The 23,311-nt window shown below is 52.0% G+C and overlaps 8 protein-coding genes across 8 annotated transcripts; 5 read left to right on the forward strand and 3 right to left on the reverse strand.

The window, feature by feature from the left end:
- Positions 1 to 143: 143 nt before the first annotated feature.
- PV05_11099 (uncharacterized protein) lies at positions 144 to 6,755 on the forward strand. Its single transcript, XM_013454549.1, has 2 exons — positions 144 to 671; positions 723 to 6,755. Exons 1-2 carry the CDS (start codon positions 383 to 385, stop codon positions 6,464 to 6,466), a joined length of 6,033 nt encoding a protein of 2,010 aa, XP_013310003.1. The 5' UTR covers positions 144 to 382; the 3' UTR covers positions 6,467 to 6,755.
- Positions 6,660 to 8,204, reverse strand: PV05_11100 (uncharacterized protein). The gene is made up of 3 exons (XM_013454550.1): positions 7,783 to 8,204; positions 7,139 to 7,688; positions 6,660 to 7,078 (listed from the first exon to the last, which is right to left on the reverse strand). The coding sequence occupies exons 1-3, from the start codon at positions 8,174 to 8,176 to the stop codon at positions 6,910 to 6,912; spliced, it is 1,113 nt and encodes a 370-aa protein (XP_013310004.1). The 5' UTR covers positions 8,177 to 8,204; the 3' UTR covers positions 6,660 to 6,909.
- Positions 8,205 to 9,039: 835 nt separating this feature from the next.
- PV05_11101 (uncharacterized protein) lies at positions 9,040 to 11,189 on the forward strand. Its single transcript, XM_013454551.1, has 5 exons — positions 9,040 to 9,259; positions 9,321 to 9,531; positions 9,594 to 9,926; positions 10,023 to 10,660; positions 10,765 to 11,189. The coding sequence occupies exons 1-5, from the start codon at positions 9,081 to 9,083 to the stop codon at positions 11,069 to 11,071; spliced, it is 1,668 nt and encodes a 555-aa protein (XP_013310005.1). The 5' UTR covers positions 9,040 to 9,080; the 3' UTR covers positions 11,072 to 11,189.
- Positions 11,190 to 11,812: 623 nt separating this feature from the next.
- On the forward strand, positions 11,813 to 13,407 carry PV05_11102 (uncharacterized protein). The gene is made up of 2 exons (XM_013454552.1): positions 11,813 to 12,253; positions 12,324 to 13,407. Exons 1-2 carry the CDS (start codon positions 12,131 to 12,133, stop codon positions 13,152 to 13,154), a joined length of 954 nt encoding a protein of 317 aa, XP_013310006.1. The 5' UTR covers positions 11,813 to 12,130; the 3' UTR covers positions 13,155 to 13,407.
- A 1,432-nt stretch (positions 13,408 to 14,839) lies between these two features.
- Positions 14,840 to 15,924, forward strand: PV05_11103 (uncharacterized protein; the record flags this gene model as incomplete). Its single annotated transcript, XM_013454553.1, has 4 exons — positions 14,840 to 14,959; positions 15,025 to 15,193; positions 15,246 to 15,364; positions 15,427 to 15,924. 4 exons carry the CDS (start codon positions 14,840 to 14,842, stop codon positions 15,922 to 15,924), a joined length of 906 nt encoding a protein of 301 aa, XP_013310007.1.
- Positions 15,925 to 16,722, forward strand: PV05_11104 (uncharacterized protein; the record flags this gene model as incomplete). Its single annotated transcript, XM_013454554.1, has 1 exon — positions 15,925 to 16,722. The coding sequence occupies one exon, from the start codon at positions 15,925 to 15,927 to the stop codon at positions 16,720 to 16,722; it is 798 nt and encodes a 265-aa protein (XP_013310008.1).
- A 2,297-nt stretch (positions 16,723 to 19,019) lies between these two features.
- PV05_11105 (uncharacterized protein) lies at positions 19,020 to 20,264 on the reverse strand (the record flags this gene model as incomplete). Its single annotated transcript, XM_013454555.1, has 2 exons — positions 19,020 to 19,659; positions 19,711 to 20,264. 2 exons carry the CDS (start codon positions 20,262 to 20,264, stop codon positions 19,020 to 19,022), a joined length of 1,194 nt encoding a protein of 397 aa, XP_013310009.1.
- A 622-nt stretch (positions 20,265 to 20,886) lies between these two features.
- Positions 20,887 to 23,082, reverse strand: PV05_11106 (uncharacterized protein; the record flags this gene model as incomplete). The annotated part of the gene is made up of 1 exon (XM_013454556.1): positions 20,887 to 23,082. One exon carries the CDS (start codon positions 23,080 to 23,082, stop codon positions 20,887 to 20,889), a length of 2,196 nt encoding a protein of 731 aa, XP_013310010.1.
- Positions 23,083 to 23,311: the final 229 nt, after the last annotated feature.

The following is a 23,311-nucleotide window of genomic DNA, read 5'->3' on the forward strand; positions in this document are numbered from 1 at the left end:
CACCAGAGGCGGAGGGAAGGTCAAGCGAGAGTCCAGTTTAAGCTTAAAAATTAGGGCGAGAGGGCTGGGCATAGGCTGCGGCTGCCTAAAGCTACATGCTAAAGAGATCATGGTCACGTTTTCGTTCCTTTCACTTGCCCGCGCCGGAGTTGTGTTTATGACATTCTCGAAGATCAACCACCCTTTAACATCCCACCTTCAACCACTTCCTCACCTCACCGACTCACCTGGCACTCGCTCTTCGCGCGCCATGGTGACGGGTGTCAAGAGTTTTCTTACTTTTCCTTGATTGTTGGGCGCTTGTGGTGGGCGCGCAAACTTCTCGTTCACCTTGGCCTTACTTCAGTAACACCCCTTCGGTCAACGTTACTTCGCTTCCACCATGGCGGCCGAGATCGATATCCGAGCCGTTTCGGCCTTCTCTTCGCTTCCGGAAAGCACCATCACCTCCCTACGCGAAAGTCCTTCGCCTGCTCAAATCGACGAGTTTCTGCGCGCCCTTCTACCAAAGATCAAAGAGTGCGAGCAGACCAGATCAAAACAAGTCAGAACAGAGGTCGAATTAGAGACTTTTGTGAGGACAAGCGAGTCAAAAGCAAAGGTTCTACAGAACTCGCGAGACAAGGCACTTGCGGAGTCAAGCAAGTTACGCGTTGAATTGCAGACTACGGGTGAGCATGCCTGTTCCGTGCTCAAGGGACTTTCACTTACCAAAGATACAGAAAATGCGAAATCGAGATTGGAGACTGAATTGGACCAGATGCGGTCTGTTGCCGCAAATGAGAACTCCGAAATCAACACCCTCAAGTTGAGGATCAATTCTCTCGAAACTACCAACCGTGATACTCTCGCCCTGCTTGAGTCCAAGACTACTGCCTACGAAAACCTGTCGCAAGATCTTGCAGCCCAGCACCAGAAGGCAGCAGAACTCAGAAAGCAGATTGCTAACCTTGAACAGTCGACTCAGTCGGCCAATGCCTTGGTTGCGAGCGCCAAATTCAAGGAGCAGAGTCTTTTGCAGGAGGTGGACTTGCTCAAGAAGAACAATGAGTGGCTCGAGAATGAGCGAAAGATCAAGGCCGATGAACACACCAATTTCCGCAAAGAGAAAAACGCGCGGATTTCAGAATTGTCAAGATCCAACGAGCAGTACATCTCCGAGGCAGAGGCTCTGAGACGGTCAGAGACAGCCCTTAAACATCGCTTGCAGGAGCAAGCTGCGAGATTTGAAGAGACCCTCGAGGAGATGCAAAAATTGCGTGAGGACAAGATCTCTGCGGACGAGTCACACCGAGTAGAACTCGAGAGCATAACTCGACTTGCCGAACTGCAGGCTGCATCTGCTGAAACGGCAAAACAGCGTGTTCAAGAGCTTTCGGCCGCCCTAGAGGAGGCTCGTGAAGAGGCTGCGGAAGAGATTGGTACCATTCGTGCCGAGATTGAGACCGAGCACAATGACCGCATCGCTGCCGAAGAGCGGATCGTCGAGCTGGAGAGATCATTGGAACAACTGTCCAATGAACTTGAGCAAGCTCGAGCACGACCAAGCACTCCTCAACGTGGCATGAACGGCTCAGGCATCACAACACCCATGCGGCCTGGGACTCCCAGCGTTGTCTTTTCACCGTCCTCTATATCGAGACCAAAGGCTCAGATGACCGTGACCCAGCTATACACCGAATACAAGAAACTTGAAGGTGATCTCGCCAGTGAGAGACGGGCTAATGAGCAACTTCGCGAGAATCTGGATGCAATGGTTGAAGAGCTCGAGAACAACAAGCCAGAAATCGAGGAGCTGCGGATGGACCATGACCGATTGCAAAGTGAAGTCGTGGAGATGTCAAGCATCGTAGACAAAGCTAATGCTGGTCGAGACTCTGCCGTCAAAGAACTCAGACAATGTCAAGGTCAGCTTGAAAGCAAGTCAAGAGAAGTTGAGGTCCTCACGCAGCAACTTCGCGATACTGGCTCTCAGATTCGCTTCCTTCTTATCGAACAACATGTTCGAGAGCAAGGTGGCGCCATGACCCGGGACGACTTCGATGATCTCGAGAGACAAGCTAACGAAGCCATGGCACAAGATATGGCCAACCTGTCTGAGACGCAGCAATTAGTCAACCAACGTTTGATTGTGTTCAAGAACGTCAGTGAACTTCAGCATCAGAACGAATCTCAGCTCAAGACAATTCGCAACCTGGTCAGCGAACTCGAGAGCGCTGTGGCAAAGGAAAAGGAACAGCAAACCATTGCTCTGAAGGAGGAGCTTGAGCAGGCTCGTGCTCAGATCTCTTCGTACCAGGACGAGCTAAGAACCATGGTGGCTCAAACCAAGAGCTTTGTCAAGGAGAGAGACATGTTCCGGAATATGTTGACTCGACGTGGCCACTTGTCGAGTGGACAACTGCAACCTCATGACTTTTCGAGATCACTGCCCGTGCCCAGTGGTGAGTCGCCGGCTGGTTCTGTAGCTGGCGGCGAATCTGACTACGCCAAACTCCTCAAGGATCTTCAACGACATTTCGACACATACCGACAAGAGGCCGCGACTGATCATACTGCCTTGAAGAATCAAGTGGACGACATGAGCAGGAAGAACTCTCAATTGCAAACCGAGATCAGCCGGACAGTAGGACAATTGACTGCTGCTAATCAACGATACGAGATGTTGCAGGCCAATTACAATTCCCTCAAGACCGAAAATAGTGAAATCCAGAAGAGATCTTCTGTTGCCATGGAAAATGCCATGAAACAAGAGGTCAAGACACAGCAAGTGGCTGAGGAGCTTGTTGAAGCTCGAGGTCTTGTTGACAGTCTACAACGCGATTCTGCAAATCTCAAAGCCGAGAAAGATTTGTGGAAGACTGTTGAGCGAAGATTGATTGAAGATAACGAGTCCCTCCGAAGCGAACGAGGTCGACTAGATCAACTCAACGCAAGCTTGCAGTCCATGATCAATGAGCGTGAGCAGACAGATGTGGAGAGCAGACGTCGCCTTCAAGCACAAACTGAATCATTAGAAGCGGAGCTTCAGTCCGTGAAGAGAAAACTCAACGACGAGATCGAAGAGAGCAAGAAGGCTTCCTTGAGACGGGAATACGAGCACGAGCAGAGCCAGAAGCGAATTGACGATCTCGTCACAAGTCTAGGCGCCACAAAGGAGGAATTGGCATCTGCTAAGACTGCTAGAGATCATCTCCAAGCTCGAGTGGATGAACTCACGGTCGAGCTCCGCTCTGCAGAGGAACGCTTGGAAGTCCTGACCAGACCTTCGGAACCAATAGCTCAAACAAATGGCGCCGAGGAGAGCTCTCTGACCAAGGAGCAGGAGTTGTCCGTGGAAGTTTCCGAGCTTAAACGAGACCTGGAGCTCAAGGTTGCCGAGCTCGAAAGAGCAAATGAGCAAGTTGAAGTCTACAAGAACATCAGTCAATCAAGCGAGGAACGTCTTCAAGAGCTTGGGGACACCAATGATCAATATCGCGAAGAGACGGAAGCTATCATTGCCGAAAAGGATGCAAAGATCAAGGACCTCGAACAGCGCATTGAGGATATATCTTCGGAGCTCAACACTACAAACTCCGAATTGTCCAAGTTGCGTGACGAGCAAGCCGAGGCAGGTCGTAAGCTTGATGACCAGAAAGCCAGCTTCGAAGCTGAAATTGAGCGTCTTAAGGAGGAAGCTGAGAAGAGCGCCGAGCAAGCTCAATTCAACCTGGAAGCTTCCAAGGTGCAAGCACAGATCGCCACCGAAGCTCAACAGAACTATGAGAATGAGCTGGTCAGACATGCTGATGCCGCGAAGACCCTACATACTGTTCGGGAAGAGACGAACAAGCTTAAGCTTGAAGTGGTTGATCTACGAACCCAGTCGGAGACCATGAAAGCAGACCTTGAACAAAAACAGAGTAGCTGGAATGAGATGAAAGACCGATACGAGAGAGAGATTTCCGATCTCAAGAAGCGTCGGGAGGAAGTCATGCAACAGAACAACCTTCTTCACAGCCAGCTTGAGAGTGTCACTCAGCAGATCAGTACTATCCAGCGTGACCGGGCTGCTTTGGCGGAAGGTGAAAACGCTGAAGCATCAGGGCAGCCGTCTGCTGAACTGGACAAATTGCAGGAGGTGATCACATACCTTCGACGTGAAAAGGACATTGTCGACGTTCAGTACCAGCTATCAGTTCAAGAGGCCAAGAGACTGCGGCAACAGCTGGAAATGACTCAATCCCAGCTTGACGATACTCGGCTCAAGCTCGACCAGCAACGTCGCACCGAGGCCGACGCTGAGCGCAATGCCATCAACTACAACAAACTCATGGAGACCTTAAATGAATTGAATGTCTACCGAGAAAGCAGCGTCACCCTGCGAGCAGAGTCGAAACAAGCCACTCAAGCTTTAGCTGAGAAGTCCAAACGTGTGGAAGAGCTTGAGGGCGAGATTCAGACGGTACACGCTCGTGTTGCAGAACTCGAAAACCTCCTTGAGCTGCGCGAAGGCGAACTGAAGCTGAGCCAGGAAGACCGTGATCACTGGCAACAGCGTTGTCAAAATATTCTTTCCAAGTATGATCGAGTTGATCCAGCCGAAATGGAAGCACTCAAAGAAAAGATCAGCACCCTCGAAGAAGAGCGAGACGAGGCTCGAGCTGAACTTCAAAACGCCATTACCGAACGCGATGAAGCACGAACCTCTCTCCAGGAGCAGATCGATGGACTGCCTACGGCTATCAAGAATGCTAAAACTGAACAGAAAACTGTCCTCGAGACTCAGTTCAAAGAAGTGATGAGAAAGAGTCGGGCGGCCCTTAGTGAGAGGAAGGCTGAGCTTGATACTGCACTTGCCGAGAAAGCTGCCTTGCAAGAGGAACTGGACTCTGTCAAGGAACAGCTAGCCGCCGTTCCAACTGAAGCTGCTTCTTCTCCAACTCAGGTGAACGGTGTCGCTGAAGCACCTACAGCCGGAAATACAAACAACACCACCACTGATAACGCCGAGGTATCTGCACTAGAAGCCAAAGTCAAGGAGCTTGAAGCTGCTGTGGCCGCAAAAGAGCAAGAACTTGAAGAGCTCAAGTCAGCACAAGATCAAAAGTACAATGAGAGGGTGGGGGCTATGGAGAAGATTCTGAATAAGAGATTACAGGAATTCAAGAATGAAGCTCAGCAAGCCAAGGCTGCTGCGCTAGAAGAGTTGAGTCAGAAGCTCGATGCTCAGCATCAACAGGAACTCGAAGCTGTAAGAGCAAACTCTGTGCCAGTGGCTACTGAACTACAGAAGGCCGCCGAAGGTGTTGCAGAAGCCACTACGGAGACTACGTCGTCTGTCAGTGCTGGCGAAATTCCTGACGAAGCTCTATTAAAGCTGCCGGAGGAGAAGGTGAAGTTCCTGGTCAACAATCATGAATCTCTCCGCAGAATTGTCGCCAACAACGTTCGCAAGCGGCTCGAAAAAGAAAGAGAAGAGTTACGCGACACTCTCCGGAAGGAAATGATGCAGGAATTGGGCGCTCAGGGTGGTGAGCCTTCTTCTCAAGACGTTCAAGAGCTGGAACGGAAACTGGATGCCGAGAAGGAGTCCATTATCAAGCAAAAGGAGTCCGAGTTCAACGAAGAGAAGGAGGCACTCATCAAGAGATATGAGGACAACATTGCGCGAGAAAAACAAGCTTTGATCATCAAACATCAAGAAGAGCTCAATTCTCAGAAGCTTCAATTCGACCAGGAATCGGAGAGGAAGATTCAAGAGCAGGTTAGGAACGCAGAGCAAATGATGGAAAAAAGAAGTGCCGTCAAGGTGAACATGGCTACAAACAAAGCCGCTGCGGCGACAGCAAAGCTCGATGTCGTCAAAAAGGCTGCTGAAGAGACTCCTGAGAAGCCAGTGGGAGAAGTTTGGGAGGTTGCTAAAGACACCAAGCCCCCTCCAGCCGCTCCCAAGCCGGCAGCGCCAGCAGCGCCAGCCACGCCTGTTGCACCTGTCGCGCCAGCCGCTCCCCCAGCGCAACCTCCGGCGACTCCAGATAGCAAGCCCAACGGAGCGCCACCGACTGCGGCCACCAAGACCGAGCATCCTGCCCCTACCCAAGCTGCCACTGAACCGCCAACTCAGAAGCCTGCCACGCAGTCAGCACCTGTCGAACCGGGCAGACAACCGCAAGGGGGCGGTGTTGCATTGATGCAACAATTGCAGTCCGGTATCCCAAGAGGAGGCTCTGTGCGTGGTGGTAGGGGTAGTGGCATTCCTCGTGGACGAGGTGCTCAAAGAGGTCGGGGAGGCGCCCATGTCCAAACAGGTATACCACAGCAGGCCAGAGGTGGCGGTAATGCTGGCAGCCCGGGGCGAAATTTGAATCCTCAAGCAGCACAATTTACTCCTGGCAGCGGGAACAAGCGAGCCCGTGAGGATGCAGGAGCGGCAGATGATGGCGGACAGGGAAAGCGGATTCGCGGTGAAGGAGCGTCTTAGGCTCTTCGTGTCATTTTCTTTTGTGTAATGGCGGGATCGTATTCGGAAGGGGTATTTGCATGGCGACGGCGAAAGGGAGGCTGGTTGACGTGTTTGCAACATTTGATGCATGAGGGAATGCCGGGCTCGAGCTGAAGACTCAGAAAAGCGACACCAAGATCTCGAGATACGGGATGGGAAGTCGAGAATTAGTGTATGATGTACAAAAAATTCCTCGCTGGAGGCAAGGGCTAGCATTCTCCGGCATTCTACGTGCTACGCTCTTTCAACTAGCGATCTTCTCCTCCAAGTTAAAGAGCTCTTCGGCTGTGCCTGTAGACAATAATGACTACCCCCGCTGGCCCATGGTAATAACAATGATAGCAAGACTTCGCACGCCAGGAACCGCCCGTTTTGGGCCTGTACGAGGGCCGTAAGGGATGTGAGAGTCATAATGTTCTTCCTTAATAGGCAGCTACCTTGCATTCAACATCTGTTTGCTGGAATCGCAATTGACACCAGTCACCGCAGGAGATTGGGTCGTACTTGGCCGGGTTGTTCTCATCCACGCAGCTGGGCAGCACGCCACACTTTTCGTTGAAGTTGAAGCCGAAGAAGAAGGGCATCGAATACCTTGCAAATTGTCAGTCCGGATCGGCGAATTCAGGTGCTGATCAAAGAAGGGGAGCTTACCGATCAACAGTGGCGCGATTATACACTCTGTGCACGGTCGACTTCAGCCGGTCGTTTGTCAGACGCATCAGATAGTCGCCGATGTTGACAACAAAGGTGCCTGGGATCGGAGAAGCCTTGATCCACTGTCCGTCCTTGTTGAGCACTTGAAGACCGCCGTTCATGTCTTGCCAGAGTAGTGTGAAGCATTGGAGGTCCGTGTGAGAGCCCAGCCCGATATCCTGGCTGCTGGCGGCTTCTTCGGCGGACATTGCAGGGTAATAGTTGAAAACGCCGTCACTTCCAGGGTACGTAGTGACGGAGTCGAAGTATTCTTCCGGGAGATCGAGTGCGAGAGCGAAGATCCGGACGAGCCTTCGCGCCAGTTTGAGGCATTCCTGCCAGTATGTGATGCAGCCGTCCTTGAAAGCTGGGAGGTGCGATGTGCCTTGCCAGACGTAGTCTTCTCCGCGGATGAAGGGCTTGACTTCTGGTGGGACGGCGGCGGGATCTTTTGGGTCGGGGTCGTATTGAGGTTCGTAGCGCCAGCTGAATGACTCTCGGTAGTCCACTGGTTGTTATGAAACAGAAAGGTTTTAGCATGGGGGGAGAAACCAAGACTAGATGATCTGGTGTGACAGAAAGAAGAGAAGACTTCAACTTACGTCCCTCGGTCGGACTGGCCATGGCTGTGTTCTTCGCGCTGTAGCCATTGTACCATTTGCCTTTGGACTTGGAGACGAGCTGTTTCTGCTCTTCGGGTTGGGCGAAGAATGTCTTCGATGCGTCCAGAGCACCTTCAATGGCGGCCTCGGGGATGCCGTGGTTCTTGATGTAGAAGAAGCCGTTATTCTGCGCGGCGTGCTTGATGTCCTGGGCAAGACTCTTTCGCGCATCGAGGTCGCCGTATATCCGGCTGATGTCGATCAGGGGGATTTCATCGTCGCGGCTTTCTCGTGGTGGGTTTGTCGATACACTCCGATACACTGGTCCATAGGCCGTGCGAAGCTGGAGTTTGGCAAAAGAGGGCAATGATGCGGTTTCAGTGACTGTCGCCATGGTGGGTTGTGGTTGTGGTTGTGGTTGTGGTTGTGGTTGTGGTTGTGGTTGTGGTTGTGGTTGAGGTTGATGTTGATGTTGATGTTGATGTTGATGTTGATTTTCAGCAGTTTCCTTCGAGGGCTTCTGGTTCGTGGCCGAATCAGTTGTCTGTGATATATGATTTTCGATGGCCGGATTCACTTGTCCTCATGGAATCAATCCCCAGGCAGCACGATTCAAGGGTGGTACAACACTCCTTCTCCTGTCACCTCCCCAGGCTGACAAAACAATTCCTGGCAGTCTAGCGGCCTTCGGCGAGGACCGACGAGGAGAAGGTGTCTAGTTAGGTGTTATCAGTAAGTCAAGAGACATCCAAATAGTATCCACTGCGACTCACTCACTACGAACTTGTTGTACGGAGTCGTGGGAGGACAAGACGCTGATCTACGACAAGTGGGGGGAATGTAACGGCGGGCTCACTATGGGAGACAAATCATACGTCGGCCGCATATCGAGCTTCCTGCCACTTTTCTCACTTATCTAACAAGGCTCCTTCTACCACAAGTCTGCAGCCATGATTCTGGCGCTCATCTCCATCCGGTTGCCGCAACTGGGGTTGTCCTACTGCGATAGCAACCTGTCTAGGTACTTAGGTGCAGTATTCACGCCCTCTAGGCTATCAGAGACTCAATAGCAACGAGATGTAAGCGGTAAGCGAGGGACCTTATCAACAGGATCGGCATGGCCTAGAATGCGCTGCCGAGAGCACGCGAAGAGCATGCTCGCGATGAAGCCAGACTAGGTAGGTGTTAACTTAATGATATATCACCGCGCGCAAGCGACCTTCAGCAGAAAGAAACGTGCACTTTTCCGCCACGCGCTGTTTCCAGGGAGTGAGTGCTTCACGATTCTCAGCATCGTCATGGTTTCGTTCGCGTTTAGGCGACCACACCTTGTTGCGGAAGGCGCAGAAGAAATCAAAGGCAAGGATATCTGGCTAGATAACGATGACTTGCGGCCTCTCAAGTTGAAGGATCGAACCTGGACTGCCACGACGTACTTCGTCTTCTGGTTCAGTGCCACGGCGACAGTGAGCAACTGGTGCGTTTAGAGCAAAAGTAAAAACGATCTCGACTGGGGCAAATGACTAACACCAGCGCAGGTATGGCGCCTCAGCAGCTCAGGCACTCGGTCTTTCCATGTGGGAGTCGCTGGCATGCTCCTTTGGCGGACAATGCTTGATTGCCATGATCATTACGCTCAACGGCAGGGCTGGCGCAGTCTATCACGTCGGCTTCCCCATTCTCAACAGGAGCGCATTTGGCGTGTATGGCGCGTGGTGGCCAACCTTCAATCGCGCTGTCATGGCTATTGTATGAATCCTCCCTGAAGCGCCGTTACAATTGAAAGACTATCGCTGACCGGTGCTTGACAGGTCTGGAATGGTGTTAATGCCGTCCAAGGCGGCCAATGCGTCTACGTAATGCTCCATGCGATTTTCCCAAGTATTGCTCATATCAAGGACACCATGGGCAAGGGATCGGCATTGACATCAGCTGGCATGATCGGCTTCACGGTATTCTGGCTCGTGACTTGCTTCTTCCTGGTCATTCCAGTGCCGAAGATGAAGTCTCTTGTGTACGCGAAGTTGATCATGTTTGTCATTTCGGCACTGTCGATGCTCGGATGGACTGTTGGCAAGGCTGGTGGGCTCGGTCCGATTGCTAGTCAAGGATCGACTGTCCATGGGAATGAGAAGAGCTGGCTGGTTAGTCCTCCTCTATGATACCCCTAGAGTCAATTTGCGCTGTGCCTTCCGAGATCGTTGGGGATTTTGAATGCTGACCCAAACTGCGTGATTCAGATCGTTCGCTTCCTTATGCTGGGCGCGGCCAACTGTGCAACTTTCGCTAGCAATGCCAGCGACTTCCAGCGGTACGCGCCTCGACCTAAAGACCCCATTCTCGGCAATTTGGTTGGCTTTCCTATCGCAAACCTTCTCGTCGCAATAGTCGGCAATATTGTGGGTGCCTCATCGCAAGTCATCTTTGGCGAGCTCATCTGGAACCCGATCGACTTCCTCGACAAACTCCAAACATCCAACTACACGCCTGCCAATCGCGCAGGGTGCTTCTTCATCGCCCTCATGTTCGTGTATTGCGCGATTTTCTCCTCGATCTTCGAGAACTCCTTGCCAGCTGGGAACGATCTCGCGGCCTTGTTCCCCAAGTACATCACCATCCGCAAAGGCTTCTTCATTTGTGCCGTGGTTTCCTTTGCCATCAACCCGTGGTACTTGCTCGGTAGCGCGTCGATCTTTGTCTCGTTCCTGGCATCGTATCAGATATTCCTGTCCAGCATTACCGGCGTGCTGCTGTGCAACTACTATCTCATCACACGCGGGTATATGAATATCCCGGACCTCTTCACCTCGGATAAGAACGCTGCGTACCATTACACCAAGGGGTGGAACATAAGAGCATATATCGCTTACATCATTGGGTGAGTGAATCCATTTCCTCCTCGGAACCTTGTGCCATACCAGCACAAGACTTCTCAGAGCTTTGTTTCTGTCTGCAGTGGTGCGGATTCTGACGATCCTGCAGGGTGGTCCCTAACTTCTATGGGTTCTTGAACAACATGGGTGTCGACGCACCGATGGGCGTGACCAAGTTCTACTACTTCGCATATTGGGTCGGTTTGTTTGTGGCTGGAGCGACCTACTGGGTCTTGTGCAAGCTGTTCCCACCTGTGATCATGTACAACGAGGGCTGGATGGAGGTGAAGAACTACGTTCGTCCGGAGGAGGAGGCGCAGGTGCTGGAAGGGCAGGGTATGGATGTGGAGGCTTCGAGTCTCGGGCAGGGAGAGAAGGAGGTCGCGCGGGAAATCGTTACGGATTTGAAGGGTTAGATGTTCGTCGCACGGAGTCAGTGCAATGTCGCGAGGATTGGATGTGATTGCTTGCTGCAATAGGTGGACCAGATAGATCGGAGTCCCTCGTGTCCGAATGCACTGTTTGACATGATCGATTGTCGAGCTCGATGATGAATTGTGTTGCCAGTTCAGCCTCCGGTGCCTGTGACTAGCCAGTCTACGCACTCAGCGAATCATCTTCACCGTAAAGGCGCAGTGCTGTATGGCTGCAGTGAGGAATGAGAGTCATAGGGCGTGAACCTCGGCGTAGCAAGCGGCAGAAATTCCATTCCTGAGGCTGCAGCAACATGGAACGCAGTCGCTGAGATCTTATTCAGCATATACTCGCTCCTGATATCCCCGTGCGGTATGTATCCACTTCTTCTTTCAGGAACCGGCCCCTGTCTTGTCGGAAAATGTGTAAGCAATACTATGCCACGAAGTGAGTATCGGTCGACGTCGCTATTGATACACCGGAACCGGTATAGTGCGATAACACAGCATTCCTATTTGGGATGAAATGTCCTGCTCCTTTGCATCCGTGACGTACAAGGACTCGCCCATGGTGGAAGATTTCCCTGTCAGACGAGGGGGGGAAGCGTCAGCGCACACGCATAATTCATCGGTGATTCTCTCTAAAAGAGGATTGTCAGACAGCGCCGACATGTGTAGTCGCTGCTTTTTGGTTGTACTTTCGTACTTCGGTTGAGGAAAAGCCCCTCTTCTTACTCCGTACACCAGCAGCTTTCGACGAACACTGTTGATACATAAAGGTTGGAGAAATCCCTAAATACTTATCCCACTCACTCTCGTTGCCTCGAAACTGTATGATAGTAGTTCACCGGCTTGAAACATTGACCATTCGAATGAGTCAGTGAGAAAGCAGGCGAAATCATCACCGCCAACATTGTCAACTGCCCTTTGCACTTTCTCATTAGCGAATAGCCATTGTGAAGAAGACCTGAAATCGACGAAGGATTTCCGAGATTCTTATCTCGGAGCATCCAGAGAGCAATCGAGGCATCAGCGTGACGGTTCTGTCGGGCGTGAGTCGACATGACGCACACTATATCAGAGATAACAGATTTACGCATCTATCCCATCAAATCGTGTCGAGGGATATCTGTCAAATCAGCCAAGTTGACAAGACAAGGACTCGAGTTTGACAGGAGATGGATGGTAGGCATGAAGGCTTCCAGGAAGTGCGTATCTTCTGTAAACCCAAGCTGACAATCGTCTTTTGATACAGTTTGTTGACAGCAAGCACGAATTCCTCACCATCCGGCAGAAACCCCAGATGACGTTGATCAACACAGCCATCGACCACGATTCTGACAATCTTGTCATCACCATTGGCGATGAAGCTGACAAGCAAGTGAAAGTACCTCTTCGCCCGCAGCAGGCATGGCTAGATGCAAACACCAAAGAAGTCACTGTTGACATCTGGGAACATCTCACCGACGGGTATGCATACACGGATCCGAAGATCAGGCAACTATTTGCCGACTTCTTCGGCGAAGAAGCGAGTTTGGTAATGAAAGGTCCCGAGCCGCGAATTTGCAGCGGGAACGGAAATCCGAAGATTCTTGGCCGGCAAGAGACCGTCAATTTTCCTGATGTCCTTCCCGTTCAGATTGCATCCGAGTCTTCGCTTGCGGAATTGAATGCGAGACTGAAAGAAAAGGGCGAAACGGAAATCACAATCGAACGCTTCCGACCCAACATTATCATCAAAGGTGGTGAACCGTGGTCCGAAGATTCGTGGAAGACAGTACGCATCAATGGAGATTCATCATTGCTCACCACCCTCACTGGCGGTAACAGAGATGCGATGGACATTGATGTCGTGGCGCGGTGTGCTCGCTGCACAGTGCCGAATGTGAACCCTGATACAGCCGAGAAGCATCCACATCAGCCGTGGGATCTGCTTGTCAGCTACCGAAGGGTTGATGAAGGTATTAAGTTCAAGCCTTGCTTCGGGATGCTTTGTTGTCCCAGGAACGAAGGCATTGTCCGCGTCGGAATGCGCTTTGAGGTTATGGCCGAGACTCATGACCACAAGTACATCAAAGGATTTTAAGGGTGGGGCAGAAACGAAGTCGTTACTCTGTGAGATGTGAAGTCTCTTTAGCTGTGATATAGGAGTGCCGTCAGGCATCGAACATAGCCTTGCAGTGCCTGTCACCAGCGGAACAAGCATATGTTACCGATTGAGGTTCGGGACGGGAAAGGGGGAATGTGGCATTGTCTGACTGGAGCTTTTCCAGACTCTTCTTCCTGTTGGAGGTGATGGCCTCTAGAGCGTAATGAGTTAGTTTACCATGGTACCAGACGCACACATTAGTATCGGGTGATAGCAACGCTCGAAATACGGTGCGGCGGTCAGGTGAGAACGTGGTATTTCCACAGGCTGACCGAAGAGGGAAGAAATCTTGGCCCCCTCCTATGTTGCGTGCTTCAATTGAGATCTACATTGTTGCGACATTTGAGCGACTGCTTGGCAGATGGCGTCGACATGCCGCTGTCAGCCTCCCAAAAGGATTGAGCTTCACAAAGCTGAAAAGTGCGGAGAAGCACAGCTAGCAAGGAGCTTGGACATGCATTGACACGAGCAATGCCAACAAACGTTTTTTGCCCTCTGACTAGAGCACGCCGGAGCTTGTGAGAGGTATGCGCTGTTATCAGACATAAACAAGTTTGTGATGCAATTCTGCCGATGAGATGGAGCTCAATCCCGCAGACCGGAGCTGGACTGCTGCAGCTGTTACATCAGCGTACCTGTTGGCTGACGACTTAGCATCAACCAGTGGGTAACCGAGAGCTCCGGCTACGACAGTAGTTACGTCGAGAAGCTGTTTTCCAGGTTAGGTGATGATCACATTCCTGACATGCAGACAGCTTGTTTGACAGCTTGTGTGGAGGGAAGCTCAAGCTTGCAACCGCTCTGAGCGAACGAAGCGTGAGGGAGATAGCTGTTGAAGCTCTGCACATGCCAATGGACGGGAAGCATGTCCTTACTTAGCCCAGAAGCTTTGCAGATACAGTTACCGCACAGGCGGTAGACGAGGCCCACAGGAGCTTTCTAGTAGCCGAATGATTGGAGAGTACCTGAGCGCCATGGCAAGAGAAAAAGAACCAGTGAGAACAAGGACGAAAGTGGCCGTTGTTGGAAGCGGGTGATGATGGATGGGCTGATGGAATGGAAATCATTGTTTGGTGGGCGGTCGTGAGATAGCTGCAGCAGCGTCAAACGGGCGGATGGGTAAGGAATACAGTAGATCTTGATGGAGCTTGGAAGCCCACCTTAAGCCTAGTGGCCTTAATCCCAAGGGCTGTGATGGGCTCCTAAGCCTAAACCCAGCGTAGCTTCTTACCTCAGATGCCCCTCCTGGGCACCCTCGCACCCACAGGGCAGCTGGAAGCTCGTCCTTCGCACAGAAGCATCTCCAATTCACCTGCACTTGGACACTTTCACTTCCCTTTGCACTCACCGACCACCACAGTCATCTTCTCCCCTCCTCCCTCTTTCCACCAGGCTGTACAAGCTTCAACTGGTGTTGTATACCACTCACTCTCGACTCCTAATATCATAATCTTCACCCTTTGTCTCACCGGCCAAATCATGTGAGAGGACCCATCGACGTCGAACCCGGGATTTTCCTATTCTCTCTCAGCCAAGCCTGGGTGCCAACCTGTCCGATCGATGCCGTCGACCTTCGTCACTCTCTTCTGAGTTTGTCCTCCTGCGGTGCAGCGCAGTAGGCCATGCCGCCCAAAGCTGCCCTTACGAGCTCGTTCCCATTACAGTCGACGGATACCGAAACTGAGGTGGTGTGTCCTCTCACCAACCAAGATGGATCGCAGTGCCGGAAGCGGTGCATTGGAGTGCGTTGTCCCCAATCGACTTGCTGCGTGTTTTGGAAAACCGCAAACTGACTGCGACCCAACAGGAAAAGCGGTATAGGTCGATGCAAGAACATATTCGACGCGCCCATCCCGACTACTACATCCCTAAACTGCCTGCGACCGAGGAGAGTTTCCAATTGATGATCAGCACTCCTCCCTCACAGAAGCCACCACAACAACCAGCCGTGGCCGCTTCGGCTCGAAAAGGCCCTGGTATGTTGGCTACCTGAAGACATAACAAATGTACCATACTGAGTCCTTGCAGCGGATCCAAGTGACCTGGCTCCATTACTGGAACAGGTTGGAGCCGTCACTGGACCTCCTCCAGCCACGGCCAATGCCGCTGTTGCCCTTGCTCAATTACACAATTGGGATTCGGATTTTGTAAGTATTGGACAGGACCAGTATCCGAATGACTGCCGGAGCCGTGCTCATTGCTATACCAGGATGTGTTCCCTGACTCGGACTACAAGCGCGATGCGTCGGCTGGTTTTGAATTACCTTCTCTACGCGCGCAATTCAGCGAAGATACCCTGCCACCCTTCCAACCCTCTCGCACACGCGAATTACTACCTTCTATTTTGCAATCTCCTGGCAGCCGGTACTCCTCCTTGCCGCCCCTACAACGACGCGACAAACTCCAGCGTCCACGGAAAACCTCCATGGGCCAAAATGCACGCAAGGGCAAACACGAACGCGGAAAGTCGAGGGAGTTCTCGTCCAAGGACTTTACCCGACGACTGAGCGTCGAAGGCCGCAAGGCCATGTCTGCCGAACCGCCGACGGCGGCTTGGGTGCAGGGCAAGAGATGGGAAGACCTGATTGAGGCTGCGACGACGGCTACGGAGGCGGATGATGATCGCGATCTCACTCCCGTAAGTCAGACGACATTTTTCGATTGTCCTCTGTTTACTTGCTGCTGCCAAGAGATCGAAATTTTGTAGATGTACCCCCCCAGATGGAAGACCAGCCCCAGGAGGGAAGAGCCTGTCTTGTGTACTACTTTTACTGTCACTACTACTATTGTGTCTACCACCACCACAATCCACGATGAACGACTGTTATGGCCTGATATCCGCACGAAAGGGAAATGGCCAAGCGCGCAATCTTCTTCCTCCTCGGACAAGAGGAATCCTCGGTTGACACAAGTCGGCCGGTCAAAGACAAAGATTCGCTGGTCCCCGGACAAATCATCGTTGATGGCTTTTCAGAGGACCGCGATGAAAGCCGAGACCCAAAGACCCAAGTCACTGGAGACGACGACTTGTTCCCGGAATCAAAAGACCTGCTATCTTTGCTGTTTTCTCCATCGGATCAGGCCACATTACGGTCGGAAATCAGATCTGGGGCGGTCGGGCCAGGGGGTCTGTCACGAAGAAAAAGTTTATGCACCCAGTCTAATTAATGTGTACACCAACCTCTCGATTTTCGTTCTTTTTTGCGTTAGATCCTCGATAATCAACTTGGCTAACACGCCCTTGGCGTTGGGTCACAGATGCCGCAGTCGCCAAACTTTCCGCCCTCTACGGGTACCGCGCATGGGGGTGGTGGGAGTGCTACGGCGGCCTCCCTGCAGCCCACCACCACCACCACCACCGCCCGTAGGCTGTCCGCCGCGGACTCCTCAGCCACTGGTGGTGCAGGCAAGCGATCATCGTTGCCGCCCGGCTTCCGGCCACTCGGTCACTACCTTCAACACCAGCATGGCCAGTACAATGCCTCTCCGCTGCAGCGAGCTCTGACGCCGCCACCTCCTGACGTGCTAGGGCCCAACGACCCCGAGCCCTTTCCTTCAGTCGAGTCGGTGGAAAGTGCGGGCTCCGGTCACAACTTCCACATTTCTGCATCTGGATTGCCGACGTCGGTGTCATCCAACGACAACACTAGTCCGCTGCAGCACTATTCACATCCCTACCAGCATTCGCAGTCCTCGTCCTTTGGCAGCAAATCGGAAGTCCTGGAAATCTACTGTGCGTCGTGCAGCCGGCCCTGGCTCCTCAAGAATGCTTTTGCCTGCACCGAGTGTATCTGTGGCGTTTGCAGCGACTGCGTGGGACAGATCATCAGCAGTCCCGTCGTCACAGTCCAACCAGGATTCGCTCCGATGCGCCGCGGCTGCCCCCGCTGCGGCGTCATGGGCGGGAAATGGAAGCGATTTCAACTCGATTTTCGATAAACTAATGCTCCTGAGTGAGGGTGCCGAAGCTACTAGCCCTCTAGGCTGTCTTTTCACGGTCCCCTACCCTGGACCATCTCCTGAAGAGGAACGTGCCCAGCACTTCCGGAACCGAGCGTGACTGAGACATTATTCTGTCAGCCGTAAAATTACCGCAACACACTCCGCCCGCCGCCGAGCCAACCGGACGCGTCCAAACCAGAAAAGAAACTCCAATGGGCGCGGAGCAGGTCGGCAAGACGAAGAAACGTGACAGACTCCCAGCCAGGAGTTTACAGTAAAAGTGCCTTGCAGGAATTGATCGCAAGGCGACTGCCCTCGACGGCAGAAAGAATAACTTAACGATGAGGTGCTGTAGTCAGAGCCTAGAGGTCATACTCACCTTAGATCGCCTCGATGCAGAAACGCGGGCATCCCTGGCGGCATTGGAGAGGTCGCGGATTGTGCCCAATCGCATTGGCACGCTTCTTGTTGCGCAATGGGAGCATTTGAAGACGCGGCAAGATTGGACAGGAAAAATGAATTCGACCTTTCGTATTGTGCGACAGCCCCCTCTCGGGCCAACCGTCAAGCAGCCTTCAGTCCGCTAAAACCTACGGGCGGGGAGCGGCTTGTGCAAAAAGCCTGGAAAGTGGCATCCACTTGAACGCCACATTCGACCATTCGACTCTCCCTGACCTCATCAAAAGCAAAAACCATGCCGATCAAGCGACTGAGGACCATGACTTGAGCATCCTGCTTGACTATCGCGCCTTGGCCTGCCGCGAACAACGTGCAGGCCCGCAGTGTGCAGGATATCGTGGATATCTCACCCGGCTGACCGAGATAACAAGTTACAGCTAGTTGTATGGAGTAGTTGTGGGGAGCAAAAAGCAATAACCTAGAAGGAGGAAGCAAAATGAAGCGAGGCCTCGGACTCGTGGCTTGAACCAACCCACCACCTTAATTTTTTTTTCCTCGCATGGGTGTCTTGGTAAGTTTTGACTGGTCGGAGACCTCGCTTGACGCACCCATCCAGCGGCTTTTCTTCCATCGGCGATTTTCCTCTACAACAGTTACAACAGTATCCGTAAGGTTACTCGTAGAGAGTTGCCCTCGATGCCGTTTTTGATCGCTACGAGGTCTTAAGCGGGATAAATACGACTACGTCGACTCCTCACTTCTAGGCTCGCCAGGAGGTGTGCCATCCTGCATGATGATTAGATCAGAAGACTCGGACTTTTCAATGCATATGCATATGCATATGTTACACGCAACCGTGTCTCCAAGCGAACACTCATCAGAGACAAAATTAAGTGGACATCGAGGGAAATGGGCACATGGGCACATGGGCACATCAAGTTACTAGGAGAATATACATAGATGAGATGCTGAGCTCAGCATCTATTTGCATGCGGCAAGATACAATGCCGTGTATCTATTCCGTACTCGTATGCTGCTATGATCTAATATCGCGTATCTCTATCTCTGAGCACTCAATCTCCTGCGCCACGTCAGTGCTACTCCGTGTTAACGAGAACGGCGCTTCTATCCGGTCAAGCTTGACTGGTTAATCGAAGGTACCTGGGTACGATATCGCAAGGTGTACTCCGTACTCCGTACTGTACACCAAATTCGACATTTTAGGATCGGTAACGATGAGTATTAAAGATAAGCCGACCGTCTAGCTTCCTCCATCGCATTTGTGACATGCCACAAGACTGTTCCGCAAGACCACACCGCTCTCCTTGCCATCTCCAGAAAAACACGAAAAGGACATGTGTCAAACACAACCCTTCCCACGCTTCGAACCCTGAAACACCAACCATCCACCCAAGCCGCACACCAACACCCTCGTAATCAGTTACCACCAGGACACAAGCGCTAAATCCTCTTCGCAAGAATTTCCGCACAATCGTTGATCGAGTTATTAACTTCCGGTCTTCTCAAGTACTCCTCAGTATATTGGACCAGTTTGGGCATCCGGAGGTAATCACCCAGGTCGATCTGCTCGTTGTCTGTCGGGGCATTAAATCGAAAGTAAGCAGTTTGCTTTTCTGGTCTCCGCCGGTTGTGCTGGCGCATGTTGCGGTCAAAATCGCGGTGCTTGGCCTCAGTATTGGTCACGAATGCCACCGTCTTGGATATCGTGTTGAAGAACCTGGAGATTCCCTTACCAGGTCGTTTACTGCTTTCGTGCTCAGTGTGTGTCGTGCCCAGGCTCACGATACATTTGATTCGTGGATTCTTGGCTTCGCGCGAGACCAGATCACCTCTGTTGTCCCAAACCTGGTCAATAGGGTTATTGTTGAGGAGTCCCCCGTCCCAGAATTTGAGGCCTTGAATGTCGACTTCTTTGAGATAGGTTGGTGCGGCTGAGGTTGCCCGAGCAGCCTCTTTGATAGTGATCGTGTTGAAGTCAAGACTCTGAGCGCCAGCCGAGACTGGAAGCGGTGGGAAAGGGGGAGCGTAGTTCCGTAGCAGAATCGACTCTCCTTTGTCAGCGAGCGTGGCACACATGAACCTGCAGGTGTAAGCATTGGTTCAAAAAGCGTCAGACGAACTGGTAATTCACATTTGACCTTGACTTTCTTTGACAAGTGCAGCATCCCCTTTCTTCTCCTTGTCCTCTTCATCGAGTGGAAAGGCTGCAACGACCACGTCGATGGCCTTTTCGAGCGGCCTGTGGGAGAACTGCGACTGGCCAGTGAAAGCCTTGAACTTGAGCCAGATATCCCCAATGAATGTTCCCAGGACACCAAATTTGTGGAGTGGTATCGATCCCAATTTCGGACTGAAGACTTGCTTGGCCAGGTTGTCGTACTGTGCAATCACTTCGCTGCACTTCATGTTCAGCCGGAACAGCATTAGAGCGATCAGCCCGCCCGTACTTGTTCCCGCCGCAAGGTCAAAGTAGTCAACCGGCCGGCGTTCCTCCAGATTGACGGCTTTGTTCTTCACTACGGCTCTTTCGCATTCGACTTCTTGAATTCTGTCCATGATCTTTTTGAGTATTATCATGCTTGAAATACCTCTCACACCGCCTCCATCAAGAGCCAAAAGGTTGTAGGACTCGGTGGTGCCGGATTTTGGCACGGGTCCCTTTGTAGCGACTCCACTGGTTGGCATTCTTGGGTTTAATGGATTTTGCTCGTGAATTTACTCGCAAGGACGTCGAACCACGTTGTCTCTGCTGTTTGTGCTTCTTCGGCTCTGGCAGTGGTGGAGGCGCCGAACTGCTGTGATCGCCGGAGTCGAACTGATTTGTGAAAGAGGTAATATAATGAAAGGGATGACTGGAGCGTTTGGTGCTGCTGATGTGCAAGAAGCGGTCCCGCCGTGGTCTTGTCGAGGCAATCATACAAAGGTGGTGGGTGTTATTCCTTATGCTAAAAATGCAAACCGGTGAGGAGGATACAGCCTCGAAATAGCACGCTGGAGCAACCTGAGTGGTTCAATAGAGTCATGCCCACAGTAGGGGGTAGCGCCTGCTCAGCGTGAGTTGCGACGAGTCCATTTGGGCCTTCCCACGTGTGGTTGTTCCGCCGACGGAAAGATGCATATCGGTACCTCCACCAATTTGCGCCTTCTTCAATTCAGCTGTCGTACGTCTAGTGTCATCGTCGCACAGGTCAGACACATGATCTTCCATGTTCACACTGTCCGGGAGCCATGGACTGGTGCTAGAGGCTGAGGGTTTGTTGCTGAAGACATCGGCCAGTCTTGAAGAAGGTCCAGCAGGGTGCCTGACTCATCGTCCTTCCAGAAACGTTCCATCAACTTTACCATCCAGCAAAGCATCCACATCAACTCTGCCACCAGCCAGATATCTTTCGCTGACACCCAGATTGATCCTTTTATCCAGCAAGCTCTGTAACTCTGTCCGCCACCGGGAGATCTGGTCTTTTCTGACAGCAGCCTTCTCTTTCTCCTTCTTGGCGTTCCCTCCACCTCTGCCACGTTGCCCTCTTTGGCCCTGACTTTCGAACTCGTCACTGTCGTAGTCGACGCCCAATTCCTCCGCAGCGGATCGTAGCCATTCATCTTTGCTGTTCGTCTTCTCCTTGGCCAGGGTCGCATCGGTAATTCTATGGGCCAAACTCACGCGATCTACCAGCCTCTTGGTCAGCCGACCATCTATCTCCGCAACTTCAGGCGCCTTGTCCGTCTTGTGCACCTCAATAATCAGCCTTGTCACACCAGCAACCTCGTCAGGCGAACAAAGTAGGATCGACCGGCCAGAAGTGTCTGCGCGAGCAGTTCTTCCAGACCGGTGTACATACATGTCTGCAGTACGCGGGACGTGGTAGTGGATGATCAAATCAATGCCCTTGATGTCGAGACCGCGAGCTGCAACATCGGTCGCCACGAGTACTGTACGTTGAGAAGCAAACTTCTCCAACGACCGCAACCGCGATTTCTGAGGCATGGTCGAATGCAGCCCGACTGCCGGCTGTTTCAGATTTTGCAGAAACCCAACCAGTCTTCGCACTGCGGAGATACTATTAGTGAAGACTAGCGTCTTCGCGGTGGCATTCTGCATCAGCAGAGTGTAAAGATAGAGATCCTTCTTCATTGCGGCGCACTCCACAATGGACTCGGACAAGGCTGATGCCATTTGAGTTGCAGGATTGACATCGATAAAAGTGGGCTTAGCTTCACGGAATGAGAGCTTTCGAAGTAGATACTCCATTGACTGCTGATTGTTGAGCAAATCATTGTTCATCCGGCTTCCAGGTTTGACCTTTGCCGTCAGCTTCTGCTGCAGGCCTTTATGGAAGGTGGCAGAGAAAACAAGCGTTTGTCGGTGAGACTTGGGCGAGCCTTTGACGACGTGTTCTTTCGCATCCTCTTCGATGACTTCGCGATCAAGGGCATCAAGTATGTTTTCGACCTCCTTGAAATGTCCTTCACTCAGTAATCGATCGGCTTCATCGACCACCAAAAACTTGATCTTTTTGAGGCGGTCCAACAAGATGTCGGTGTCGTGATTTGTAGAGGTGTCGTTCATGACCTCCCAAAATCGGCCAGGAGTTGCCACCACAATGTCTGCAAATTCCAACTGTCGCTGTTGTTTGAGGATGGACAATCCACCGGTCACAGCGGTGACTCGGGGAAAGTGATCCAAGCCGATGCATAATTCATTCAAATGCTTGTGGAGTTGAAGAGCAAGTTCCCTCGTAGGGGCAAGAATAAGAGCTAGGATAGTATCCTTGGCCTTCTTCTGGTTGTCTGAATAAGTGGTCTGAGTGGCAAGCCAATTCTCAAAGATTGGAATTCCGAATGCCAGGGTCTTGCCAGATCCGGTGACGGCCTTGCCTATCACATCATGACCTTGTCTGATCGCTGGTATGGCAGCAGCTTGAATCGGTGTGGGTTTAGCAAAGCCCATACGAGCAAGTTGTGACAGGGTGGTCGGGAGTAACTGGACATCCTTCCACGCTGATACATCAGTCTTTGACTCGGCTGTTGTCGACTGCAAGACATCGAAACGCAGATCAGACTCGATGTCATCGGTCGATTTCGTCTTCGACGCTTGCTCTGTGATAGAATTCTTGGGTCTTGACGCTTTCAAGGCCTTAGTCGCAGGAGTCGATTTGTGTCCTTCAGGTGCATGTGATGGTTGCACCTCATCATCGAATCCTCCCCATTCCTGCCCTTCGTTTGCGGCAGCATCGTCTGCCACATCTGCCTCAGATTTCGGTCGGAACATGACATGATTATTGACTTCATCTCTAACGACATCGACGTCGTCAATCTCCTCGAGCCCGAAGAACCCCTCTGCATCTTCCAGTCGGCCAGGCAATGAGACTGTTTTCCATCTTAACGCATCGCCGCGGATTGCTGGGCGCCCGATGGGTTCTTTCGCAGCAAGTTCAGAAATTTTCTGTTTCTTCCGCGCAAGTTGTCCTGCCGGGGCTACTTTTCTCTTCGCCGTCTTCGACATTGCAACTCCTTGTTCGTCCCCAAGGGCAAGTTGTGAAGATTGCTATTGGAGTCAGAAAAAGTTTCGCGGCATGGAACGGAATGGCGAGAATATGGTCCAGAAATCTCAAAATGTGTTTCGAAGACTCCTGCTCTGCCGGAGTTTGTTCGAGATTGAAATACGGGGTAAAAGCAGCGAGGCGGCGAGCTCTTCATCAGACCACCAGACCACCTAGGTCAAACACGTCAAA

This window comes from Exophiala xenobiotica, assembly GCF_000835505.1.
Source record: "Exophiala xenobiotica strain CBS 118157 unplaced genomic scaffold supercont1.7, whole genome shotgun sequence".
Lineage (NCBI taxonomy): Eukaryota > Fungi > Ascomycota > Eurotiomycetes > Chaetothyriales > Herpotrichiellaceae > Exophiala > Exophiala xenobiotica.

Excerpts from the sequence above, each read along its gene's own strand:
- PV05_11100 (XM_013454550.1), bottom strand. The coding sequence starts at position 8,176 with ATGGCGACAGTCACTGAAACCGCATCATTGCCCTCTTTTGCCAAACTC. Across the intron at positions 7,689-7,782 it reads GGCCAGTCCGACCGAGGGAC|TGGACTACCGAGAGTCATTC; the intron begins GTAAGTTGAAGT and ends CATAACAACCAG. Across the intron at positions 7,079-7,138 it reads AATCGCGCCACTGTTGATCG|GTATTCGATGCCCTTCTTCT; the intron begins GTAAGCTCCCCT and ends ACAATTTGCAAG.
- PV05_11102 (XM_013454552.1), top strand. The coding sequence starts at position 12,131 with ATGACGCACACTATATCAGAGATAACAGATTTACGCATCTATCCCATC. Across the intron at positions 12,254-12,323 it reads AGTTTGACAGGAGATGGATG|TTTGTTGACAGCAAGCACGA; the intron begins GTAGGCATGAAG and ends CTTTTGATACAG.
- PV05_11099 (XM_013454549.1), top strand. The coding sequence starts at position 383 with ATGGCGGCCGAGATCGATATCCGAGCCGTTTCGGCCTTCTCTTCGCTT. Across the intron at positions 672-722 it reads CGTTGAATTGCAGACTACGG|AAAATGCGAAATCGAGATTG; the intron begins GTGAGCATGCCT and ends CCAAAGATACAG.
- PV05_11101 (XM_013454551.1), top strand. The coding sequence starts at position 9,081 with ATGGTTTCGTTCGCGTTTAGGCGACCACACCTTGTTGCGGAAGGCGCA. Across the intron at positions 9,532-9,593 it reads ATCGCGCTGTCATGGCTATT|GTCTGGAATGGTGTTAATGC; the intron begins GTATGAATCCTC and ends GGTGCTTGACAG. Across the intron at positions 9,927-10,022 it reads GGAATGAGAAGAGCTGGCTG|ATCGTTCGCTTCCTTATGCT; the intron begins GTTAGTCCTCCT and ends TGCGTGATTCAG.